The sequence below is a fragment of the Drosophila ficusphila genome, unplaced genomic scaffold (assembly GCF_018152265.1).
Source record: "Drosophila ficusphila isolate 14025-0441.05 unplaced genomic scaffold, ASM1815226v1 contig_286, whole genome shotgun sequence".
In the NCBI taxonomy this organism is placed as follows: Eukaryota; Metazoa; Arthropoda; class Insecta; order Diptera; family Drosophilidae; genus Drosophila; species Drosophila ficusphila.
Genome location: NW_025064189.1, coordinates 7,730,336 through 7,741,050, shown reverse-complemented (window position 1 = coordinate 7,741,050; position 10,715 = coordinate 7,730,336). Strand labels below are relative to the sequence as shown.

General features: G+C 45.6%; 3 protein-coding genes across 5 annotated transcripts; 1 reads left to right on the top strand and 2 right to left on the bottom strand.

The window, feature by feature from the left end:
- Positions 1 to 186: 186 nt before the first annotated feature.
- LOC108100504 lies at positions 187 to 9,285 on the top strand. Of its 3 annotated transcripts, XM_017204455.2 has the most exons (4): positions 187 to 395; positions 3,231 to 3,383; positions 4,685 to 5,014; positions 5,988 to 9,285. In XM_017204455.2, exons 3-4 carry the CDS (start codon positions 4,872 to 4,874, stop codon positions 8,860 to 8,862), a joined length of 3,018 nt encoding a protein of 1,005 aa, XP_017059944.1. In that variant the 5' UTR covers positions 187 to 395; positions 3,231 to 3,383; positions 4,685 to 4,871; the 3' UTR covers positions 8,863 to 9,285. The 3 variants fall into 3 exon arrangements, with proteins under 3 accessions (XP_017059944.1, XP_017059942.1, XP_017059943.1); XM_017204453.2 differs by lacking the exon at positions 3,231 to 3,383; XM_017204454.2 differs by lacking the exon at positions 187 to 395 and having other exon boundaries at positions 3,225 to 3,383.
- Positions 405 to 3,088, bottom strand: LOC108100505 (protein diaphanous homolog 1). The gene has a single exon (XM_017204456.2). It carries the CDS (start codon positions 2,846 to 2,848, stop codon positions 1,541 to 1,543), a length of 1,308 nt encoding a protein of 435 aa, XP_017059945.1. The 5' UTR covers positions 2,849 to 3,088; the 3' UTR covers positions 405 to 1,540.
- A 61-nt stretch (positions 9,286 to 9,346) lies between the features above and the next one.
- LOC108100506 (peroxisome biogenesis factor 10) lies at positions 9,347 to 10,502 on the bottom strand. Its single transcript, XM_017204457.1, has 2 exons — positions 10,141 to 10,502; positions 9,347 to 10,085 (listed from the first exon to the last, which is right to left on the bottom strand). Exons 1-2 carry the CDS (start codon positions 10,411 to 10,413, stop codon positions 9,459 to 9,461), a joined length of 900 nt encoding a protein of 299 aa, XP_017059946.1. The 5' UTR covers positions 10,414 to 10,502; the 3' UTR covers positions 9,347 to 9,458.
- Positions 10,503 to 10,715: the final 213 nt, after the last annotated feature.

Genomic DNA, 10,715 nt, shown 5'->3' with positions numbered 1-10,715 from the left:
TTTTAAGTGCATATTATTAGTATTGATATTTGTGGTTCTACAAAAGTAATTCTAATAACTCATCTCGGGTAAAAGCAAATCAAAAACAAGTGTAATAAATCCCATCATAACCACTCGCACAAGGTGCTTAGTGCACAAATCGGTATTTTTCGATTGTTTACCGTACAAGCACACTGATCTTGGTCGCCATGTTGTTTTCTGTCACTAACACAAACGCAGAAATTACGGCACAGCATTTGGATTTAAATTTTGTGTTGCTGCCAGGAAAATCACATTTTCAGCCCGATCAACTGCAGAAATTATCAAAATAAATATATAGAGTTGAGCCAAAACCAACCCATCTGTCTTTGTGCATTGGTGGTCGAGAATAAGTTGCGTTTTGTATGGTTTTCGTGGTGAGTAAAAGTTCATTGAATAAATCCAGTACTCGTACCTAGAACAGCGAAGTCCCTGCGCCTCTCCCGCTCCTCCACGTTCGTTACGCTTCTTCCTCTTCTTCTGGAGATGCTTCAACAACAACTGCGAGGCTGCAACAACAACATTGCAAGCGAATGGAGCTTGCTATAAAAACAAATATACTGCAAGGGAATAGTGCGATTCAATTAAAACAAGTCGTTAAATGTGTGTAAAGTAGTATTGATTGCTTCCAAACAACTCGCTGCTCTTTGTGCTCTGCTTCGATGAAATCGGTTTTGTTTTGCTTTTACATATTTGGAAAAATTATAGTGGCGTGCGCTAAGGTACAGTTTAGCATGGGTTTTTCTTACAGCCTTGTGCTAGATTATTCCCTAGATTAGTGAGTAGCTTATTGCGAAACAGACCATTGTAAAGTACCTTTTTTGTAAACTTCCATCAAGTGTACAGCAGCAGGAAATATATAAATTGTTGATTGTTAAACGAGTGAATTCTTTAATGCATTCATGCATTTTTCATAGCTCTAGTAACCTTGAAATTTAAAATAAACCCCAGAATTCTCCACCGTAATAATTGTAATGTCAGGGGTTCTGTTGTAGATTACCACGTATGGGATGTCTCATACAAATTACTGTCCATAGAAAAGTTAAAGTTAAGAAGATTCAGGTGGAATTACATACCTTACAAGGTCATGTAGCTCTCTTTTGCTTCCAAAGCTATAATAAATTGATAATTGATCGATTTTGTAACCTTCCTAGGTAAGAAAATATGTACCCCGTACGTAGCAACCATCGTAACGCCATCACCTGGCGAATAAAACAAAAAAAAAAACTATTTTAATATTGCTATGGCAATATCTTATTTTTTATTGTCTGTTACTATTAAAATAATAATAGTTTTATTCAATTCTATCACTATTAAATTATTAGTGTGATTATTTTTAATCTTATAGATATAATCTTTATACTGATGTGCCAATGAATCTTTTTTTGAAGTCACTTTTTGAGATTCTGTTTCTATAAACTGCTTATTCAAATACTTTTCAATTGACAATTTAATTGCACCCATCTTGCAAGATCTAATTACTCTGTTACCGCATCTATTATTATACGCCTAGTGTAAGTGCTCAATACTTTAGGCCACGCGAGCGCAACGTATTGGGACCGTTTGGTCCATTGCCAAAGATACTGGTGCGGAAGCTTGGGGCCTGCGGTGGACTCCCCACCTGGCCGGGTTGTCCGGGAAACAGAGCCGGGCCCGGTGAGCTACTGGGCGACCGGTTGATGCCCAGGCCGTTGTTGCGCAGCCTGGGCGCAACGTAGGGACGCTGGCTGGTGGAGATTCCGCCTGATCCCAGAGGTGGCAAGATGCCTCCGCTCGGAGGAGTAACAATTGGAGGCGGCTGTTGCTGCGGCGGATTCACATTGCTCTGTGGTTGTTGCCCAATGGGCGGCACTAACGAGTTGACTGAGGAATAATTTGGAGGCTGAACCGGAGGTTGCACCGTATTCGGCGGAATCTGGGTATTCTTTTTAATTGCCGGAGCCAAGTACGGCGGACTGCCGCCAGTGCCACTGCTGTTGCTCTGCGGGATGTCATAGTGGCGGCCCGAGGGCGTGGTCACCGGAATGCTGTTGCCCGGCGCCAGGCCGCATGGTTTTGGGTAGTCGTAGCCGACGGGCATCGCCTGGACGTAGTTGTCGTAGTACTGGCTTACCTGATGCATGGGTGTGGAGTAGTTGACGGCTATCAAGGACTCCTTGGTGCGGATACCCGATAGAGCCTGGGCCGCCTGGAGGCGCAGGATGTTTGCCTGTTGGATGTGCGGCAGCAGCTCGGCATCGCCCTTTATCTTCTCCACCACCGCCTCGTCGCTATCGATGTTGCCAACGGGAACAGTCGCTCCCTCGCTCTGCTCACCCGCAGCCACCGCTTTTTCGGTGGTGGTCTCCTCCGCCGGCTTCGCCAGCTCCTTTGGCACCTTCTCCTCCTCCTGGCTGGGCGACGCCTTCGCCTTCTTCTCCGCCTCGGGCTTCTTGCGGTTCACGAACTCAAATAGGTCGTCTATATCGGGCACATCGGGCAGGGATCCATAAGAATCAAAGTTGTCCCGGAAGGCGGTCGCCCACTCCTCGCTCCTGTGCAGAGTTGGATCGATGGCCAGTTTCGGCTGCTGATTTTTCTTAGGAACGTGGGATCCCAAGGCAGCAGCTTCTTCGGGCGCCGAAATGCCACCTACATTCTTGATAACCGTGATGGTCTTAACGCGGGTTCCCTCTTTGGAGTCGATGTTTGTCGCCGCGTAGCTCAGGCTAAGATCCCTTTTCGCTGGCTGCGGCTCCACGATAACCTCGGCGGGTTTCTCCGGATACTTGATGCTGATTATCGTGGTCCCGTGCACTCCCACCAGCAGCAGCAGGCCCAAGGCGGCCATCGTATAAAAGCGGGTAGTCTGTGAAGCATTTGTTTTTAAGTTTCATTACCTGTTTGTTTTTTTTTGTATCGATTTATGGGTTAGTAAGGCCCTGAAGTCATGATATAAGAATTCCACAGTTAATTTCCTGGTAACTTATTTTAATTTTGATCCTTTTGATCACATAACCAATGCGGTGAGGTTGATTTTGAATAATATTTGAAATTATTAAGTTATGGCGGTTTAAAGTAAGATCGCTTTGTAACAAATATAATCTTTTCCTCTCTGTTATCATTAATTTCTTTAATCGATTCGCTCTTAATGTTGGTAAGGCCATTTGAGCGAATCCTTAAAAGAAAAATTGAACACAGAATCTAATCAAGTTTTAAATTATGTATTGCAGTGATGGTCTTTTGTTAAACTTGCGTTTATTAATGTGTTATGAGAATAGTTTGGAACATCAGCATTAAAACTGGATGATTTAATATATTGATTGCGGATAAGTAACAACTGAAGATAGTTTGGTTAAAGTGAATATCCCATAGGAAATACAAAAGTAAGTTTCTGTTGTAAATTGAATTTATGTTTTTAGAGATCGTATACGATCGATTGAACATCAAGTTAGATCGCCTGCTAATGGAAAAAGCTGCAGGATCCAGCATAGTTCACAAATCATGACACACTTTCAAGGGCAATCCATCACTCACAGTCGAGTTTCTCATTGCTTTAATCCTCCGCACACACGATCGATCAATCAATTGATCCGATCGCTTAACGATGCCGATACAATAATGTGATGAATGCGATAATTGCGATGGGGATCGATGACGACCGACTGCGGCGAAGACGACGGTTACGCGGTCAATTCGATTTTCCTACTGCCGGTCCAAGATGCCAACAATGCTTTTTATATAGCCAGGCGGAAGGAGTTTCGGTTTGGGTTTCCTGTAGCTCCACGGCTCTGGATATCTGATGTCTTTGACACCGAGACACAAACAAACCGACAGGCAAGGCAATCGCATTAGCTCAAAACACAAAACTAGCAAACGACGATTGAGTTAAAGCAGCATAATCGCTTTCCCATTACGTTGAAAACGATCAACGGGTTTTCACCAGCCGTTTCTGTTTTTGGGAAAGCTGTCGCCGCCAATCCTCCTCCTTCGCAGCCCCCGATCAATCGATCCTCAATTTTCATTCCAATGGCCACAAATTGAGTGCGTCTAATGAGGAAATTGTAGCCAAATAATGATCGTAGAGCATGTGAATCCGTGGGATCTTCAGTGGGTGGGTGCTATATCTACACCTTCAGTCGGAATTATCACATAAGAGAGTCTTTGGTAAGCTCACTTGCGAAGGTCACCAGCTGAGCGGGTAAGTGCGACCTCATTTAGACCTTAATATGGCCTGAGAGCTAAGGAGAGCTCTTAACTTGTTGCAAACTGGTCGTCTTACGCAATACCAACATAGACGCTCGTCTTGGCCAGACTCCTGGGAAAGTGCCATGCGTATTCATGAAGTAGCGCGCCTAATGTGTGTGCAATGGATCGAACAACTCGAGATAAAATCAGAGCACAGCTTGTCTTCCAAGAAAGTTGTCACAAAAAATGGTTTATATCGGGAAATTAGAATTAGGAGTTTTGGTTTTAGTTTGATAGACTGTTTGGGGAAAATATTAAGTTACTTCTTGGCTTATTATTAGAGAGGGAAAACCTTTTGATCCTGAACATTTTAAAATAAATTTTGATACATAATCAAAATAAAGATTTTTTTGATCTAAACCTGATCTTGTGCTGGAACATAGTAGTTTAAGACATTCGATTTTGCAAATTCTCCATAAGTCTGCGATTATCGTTACAGATCCAAGAATCCACGAAACTCCGTTTTATCACTATCGAGGACCAAGGAAAACTGATGTACATCTGAAGAGTCTACAATCATCAAGGCGGATCACCATCAGTGAGGAACCTCGGATAGCCAGACAGTGAACTAACTGTCTGTACTAAAAAAGAAATAAATAGCTAATCAAATCAATTGATTGATCAAGATGAGTGTGATTATTCGGTTACAAAATTTGCCGTGGACGGCAAATGCGCGCGACATTCGAAACTTCTTCTCGGGCCTCTCAATTCCCGAGGGCGGTGTCCACATTATCGGCGGCGAGATGGGCGACGCTTTCATCGCTTTCAGGTAGTTAGCCACAATCTGATATATAAGTAAACCTATAGCAATCTCGGAGCTCCAGCGGGTCGGGGCCTCAGCCTCTCCTGAGTCGCTGCCGGGCTTTTTCCAAGCATGCATCCACAGCGGAGGTCAAAATAATAGCACTAACACAATACATAAGAAAAAAAACTAGCTATACTGAAGCCAAATGAATCGGGCTTGGATATGGTTAGATGGCCCAAAAAAGGTAATATCAGCCCAAATAATGTGATCTTGCAGGTATCCAATCTAAGGTATGGCTGCCATCTTTCTTAAAATATGAAAAATCGGTTTTACAAACACAAATTGGTTATGTGGTATTGAAAATGCTAAAAATCGTAGAACAAGTTTTCCTGGAATGATCGTAGAACACGAAAAGGTTGCGAGTTTCCAGTTTTATTTATAAATAGCAGAATATTACATTTTATGAAACAAAAGTAAGTACGGAAATATTAGAAACCGTAACTTATACAAAACGTTGCTTAGTTTAGAGTTATTGATATTTAATTTCCGAAATCAGGGTGGAGTTATTGGATCCATATTCAAGTAATTCTTAATACAATGTTGTTAAACTTTTGAAAACATTATTATTCAGCAGGAAAACAAATTAGTTAAGGAATGTAGGTCTAAAGGTCGAGCAATTATGCAATAATAAGGAAAAGAAGAGGTTTGGCCACAATTCATTTTTGACTTGCCTGGAAATAGATTTGTATTTCAGCTGAAAGTAAAGTAACTTGATGAGAAATTAAATTCATCTTGAAGGTTCTACGTGAGCATTGCATGGATTTTTGTGGGGTATGAATACACGGTGCTATTATTTTGACTGCTAATAATCCTGGCGGCTGATCTGAAATGGGGAATCCTGAAACACCTGCGTTCACCAAGACCAGCTTCTAAAAACTCCTTTTTGCGTACCTTTCCTTATTTGTTGCCTTCTTTCTTCCCTGACACTCAATATTAGTACCGACGAGGATGCCCGTTGCGCCATGTTAAAGGATCGCGAGAAGCTGATGGAAGTCCAGGTGCGCCTGCTGCTCTCCTCGCGGGCCGAGATGCAGAAGGTCATTGAGACCGCACGGAAGGGATCCACCGCTGCAGCGCCCATATCCGTTCCCGTGCCCATGCCAGTGGCAGCCCCCATTGCGGTGGCCAAGCCAAGTCCAGCTGCTCCCATGCCGCCAATCATTGGGGGTCTGAACAGTTTCCTGGGTCAGGGCAAGTTGGCCCAACCAGCAGCTGGTGGTGTGCCCTCCTTTCTGGCCTACCAACAGCAGGCTGGAATCACACTCTCCGATGTCACGGGTCGCAGTCGCAGTCGTTCTTCCAGTTCCGATGACAGCGACAGGGAGCGTGAGAGGGAGCGGGAGCGGGATCGAGGTCGCAAACGGCGCTCCGATCGGAACAGCCAGGAGCGGGAGGTGAAGATGGTGGCCAGCGGAGGAGGTCCGACAATATCTCCCTGGGCCCAGCCAGCTCAGCAAAGTCAGCTGCCTGGTGTGGGATTGGATCTCAACATGGGCCTCAGCCTGAACATACCAGCGGTTGTGCCTTCGCTGCAGAGCTACACCACCAGTAGCACCACCAACAACGTGACGAACAACTACAACCTCGCTCCGAGTGCTCCTAGTGCTCAAAATGCCCAGCTACTGGCCGCCTTGCAACAGGTGGTCAGTGGCGCTGCAGCCTCTAAGGGGCAGCAGCCAGCCAAATCCGATGGCGAACCCATTGCCTTCGCCAACGTGAATCCCTATGCGCAGATGTACCCGCAGCTCTTCCAGCAGCAGCAGATGTTACTCCAACAGCAACAGACGCCGGCCAAGGTGTCGCCCTCCATGGGCAGCTCTCCGGGCGGCGGGAGCACTCCGCAGCTGATCGCGGACACATGCTACATTCGGATCAGTGGCATGTGCCCGAGCACCTCGTACAGCGACATCCGAAAGTACTTCCAGGGCTTGTACATTCCGCACAACGGCATCAAGATCATGACCTCGAACGGCACCCGCACCGGAGTGGCCTACGTGGAGTTCTCTCGGGTCTCCAGTGCCCAGAAAGCTGTGCAGCGGAACAACACAATGTTCCGCGATCGCCTGATTCAAATTGCTCCCGTGGGCGATGAGGAGTTCGAGCGGGCCGAGGAGCGTGCACAACGCCAGCAGAACGAGGGCGGCAGAAACCACAATGGCGGCGAGAAAAGCGAACGAGGAGCAGCTGGAGGCGGCATGCCCATGCCCATACCCGTTACCAATGTTCTGTACGTTGAGGATTTGCCGCAGCTCACCACCGAACAGGAGGTGATGAAGATGTTCTCCGCCAGCTACACGGTGGTGGACATCCTTTTGAGCCCCAGCCCCAACAATCGTCGCGAGTGCGTGGCCTTTGTCCTCTTTGCCAGAGAATCGGAGGCGGAGTCGGCGCTGCAGGATACCGCCAAGCACTACATCGGATTCCGCCAGCTAAGGGTGCGCCCCAGCAGTCAGGCGGAGATGCAGAACGCCAAGGAGAAGCAGCGCCGGGCCAATGAACAGCTGCTCAAGGAGGAAGCTGACCAAAGGGAGGAGCTCCTAAAGGATCAGGAACGAAGACAAAAACAACAGGAACAGGAGAACAATCAGTCCAAAAGGTTTGCTGCCGATCCCAGAAGACGCCAGGCGGAGGAGCAGCAGCAGCAGCAGCAGCAACAACAGCAACAGGCGCTGCAACACATGCACATGAGTCCCAATATTAATCAGAACATGAATCCCAACATGATGGCACCATTTGTAAACGGTGGCCACATGCCCTTCAACATGCCACCCCAGCTGCAAAACGGAGGCAACAACTTCCCCTTCAACATGAACAACATGAACATGAACATGAACAACAACGGAAATGCGAATGGCAATAACCCCAACTTTCCCAATGATATCAGTGGCATCCAGCGTCCCCGGCAGGAGGATGTCTTCGTGCGGGTCCACAACTGCGAGTACGCCACCAGGGTCCACGATCTGGGTGAGCTCTTCTCGCTCGAACAACTGCGCATAGAGCACATCGAACAGCTTTTTAATGAACGAAACCAAAGTTCCGGCGAGTTTATTGTTGAGTTTTCTGATCCCGCCAGTTGCAAACAGGCAGTCAGGGAGTTCCACAATCGCCGCTTTCGTGGAAGGGGATTGCGTGTGGTTACCATCACACCGCAGGAGATCGCTGATAGGATGAACAAACCCTTCATGGATTATCTGCCGGGAGGAAATGGTCCGCGAAAAACGGAAAGTAACAATGCGGCTGAAGGCGGTAGTGGAAATACGAACATTGGAAGACCGGAGGGAAATCAAGGACAACAGCAATCGCGGCGTCGTGGTCCGAGTCGGTTCGATGACATCAGCAATCGCAACAATCCGCCTCAGGATCAGCCACCTGAACAACAGCAGGTGCGACAGCATTCTCTGGAAAAGGAGGAGAATAGTTCTGGTAGTTCATCCGCTCCCGTCAAAGCGCACTTCAATCCCTTCGCTCGACCGGATCCTCCACTGAGCAGCAGCTCCCTATCGCCCAGCCAAATCAAGCAAGCCTCCCCAGTTCCTGTTGCCACATCCCTCATTCCGGACAAGTTCAATCGCCCGGGATGCGTGGTGGCCATGCGAAATGTGCCGTTTAAGGCTGAACTCAAGGATATCCTGCGATTCTTTAGTGACTTTAAACTGAGTCCGGATGATATTATTCGGCGTTTCAATGATGAAGGAAAACCCACCGGAGATACTCGGGTGGCTTTTGAATCCCCTGCGGAGGCGCGATCCGCGTTCGAATCGCGCCGCAGAAAGCAGATATTTAATCGCACTGTTCATCTGGATATTATTTAGGCTAATAACCCCTGACTGTTCGACCATCGCTAGCGTACACTGTAAATAGGTAATATTAAGACCAACACCAAACTTACTAAGTAATTAAGACGTGGACAGTTAAGGGCTTTCTGGCCTCGAAGCTGCTTCACTTTGATTGTGCAGAATATTTTTGAATAATGTAATTAAATTATTTAAAACAAAGAAACAGTCCTTGTAAGGATTGTGTAGGAGGTTCGATTTATATATGTAAATTTTTTTTTAATGTTTTAAAACAAAGGTTTTCGTAGGATTTATTTAATGTATTTTAATGATCTTATTTAAGGCACATGTCTCCTCAGATAATATGATGAGCATAACAAAATAAAATTTGTTTAAAACGACCAAATTTAACTTTAAACTTACAATTAGTTTACTTCACAAACAAATAAAGTTAACTGATATGGAAAAAACGTTATAAATAAAACTCTTCTTATTTTAGTTTTTAGTTCGATCAACACAAAAATTAAAGTGTGTCTGGAAACAATAATTTATAAATTTTATTGAATAATACATGTACTTTTTGCGGTCGAAAAATACTCTCCTTAACACATATAAAATGGTTAAAAAATGCAATCTTATACATAGTTCTGTAGCGGTATCACTTGTGACTTTTTTAACGACTCTCGACACAAGGGACACTCATCACGCTCTTCCAGCCACTCGAGCAGACAGCTCCAGCAAAATATGTGCCCGCAGGGAGTTAAACTACTGTTGGAACGGGGTTCCAAGCAAAGGATACATTGGGGGGTGTCGGGATCGGCATCCCTCAGACTCAATTTTCGTTGCAGGAACTTCTTTCCGGTCTGTTTAATCGCTTCAAGCTGCTGTCGTTTGTGTTCCCGCCAAGCGTCCCAGCCACTTATCCCCAGCGATACGCTGACCTGCAGGAAGGTAATCACCCCAAGGATCTTATAGCCGTACAGCGAGAATTCTGGCTGCAGCCAGTGGCGGATAAGGACGTAGTTTATGCCTGTGGTGCGCTTGGACAGCTGGTATTTACTGGCGTCCAAGTAGAAGAGCGACTTGTGCAGGGCCTTCACATAACTGGGGGATTGCTTCAGACGCTGAATGACCTTCTTAAGCTGTGGTTTTGCCTCGGGTCGAATTTCCTCATGGTTGACCACATATGTATCCAATTTTTGTAACAGTCGCTGAAACAGGGAATCGCCACCGAACTCCAGAACAATTGCCAAGAGTTGCAACTAAAAAAATTCATATTCTCAACAAGCAACTTAAAAATTCAAATTTTGGGCTAACCAATCTACTGGGAATCTGCTTGTAGTTTCCGTCCACCTGTATGATCCCTGTATATTCCTCGCCAAGTGTCTGAAGGCTATTTGCCGAAGCGAATCCGTGGTAACTAAGCTCCGCCAGCAGCCTGCACATCTGGTTGTACTTTATCCAGTTTCGTGGGCCGGTGAGCCTGAGCACATCGGAGAAGTCCTCGGCGAGCTCGTTTGTATACCGGGCGTCCTTCTGGACAGAACGCACGATCTCAGGCTGTCTGGCACGGGCATTTCGAAAGTCCATGCTGATGAACCTATTGGAATGTTGACTTTAACATATTTCCGACAAAGGCCGTTCAAAGTACGGTCCAGATATCGAAATCAGCTGTTAGAGTGCGCTCTGCGACATAAAGATGACACATAGCGTGAGCTAAATATCAAATAGGAAAATCTTTAGAATTAGATAACAACAGCTTTGCAAAATCATTTATTTTTAATAAACAAAAAACTTATAAAATCTTTCTACGTTTATCCTTGTCATTTAATAATCATTAAAAGCTTTCGTGTACAAATTGTCTGAAAACATTTTTTTTAATTATCTGTTGG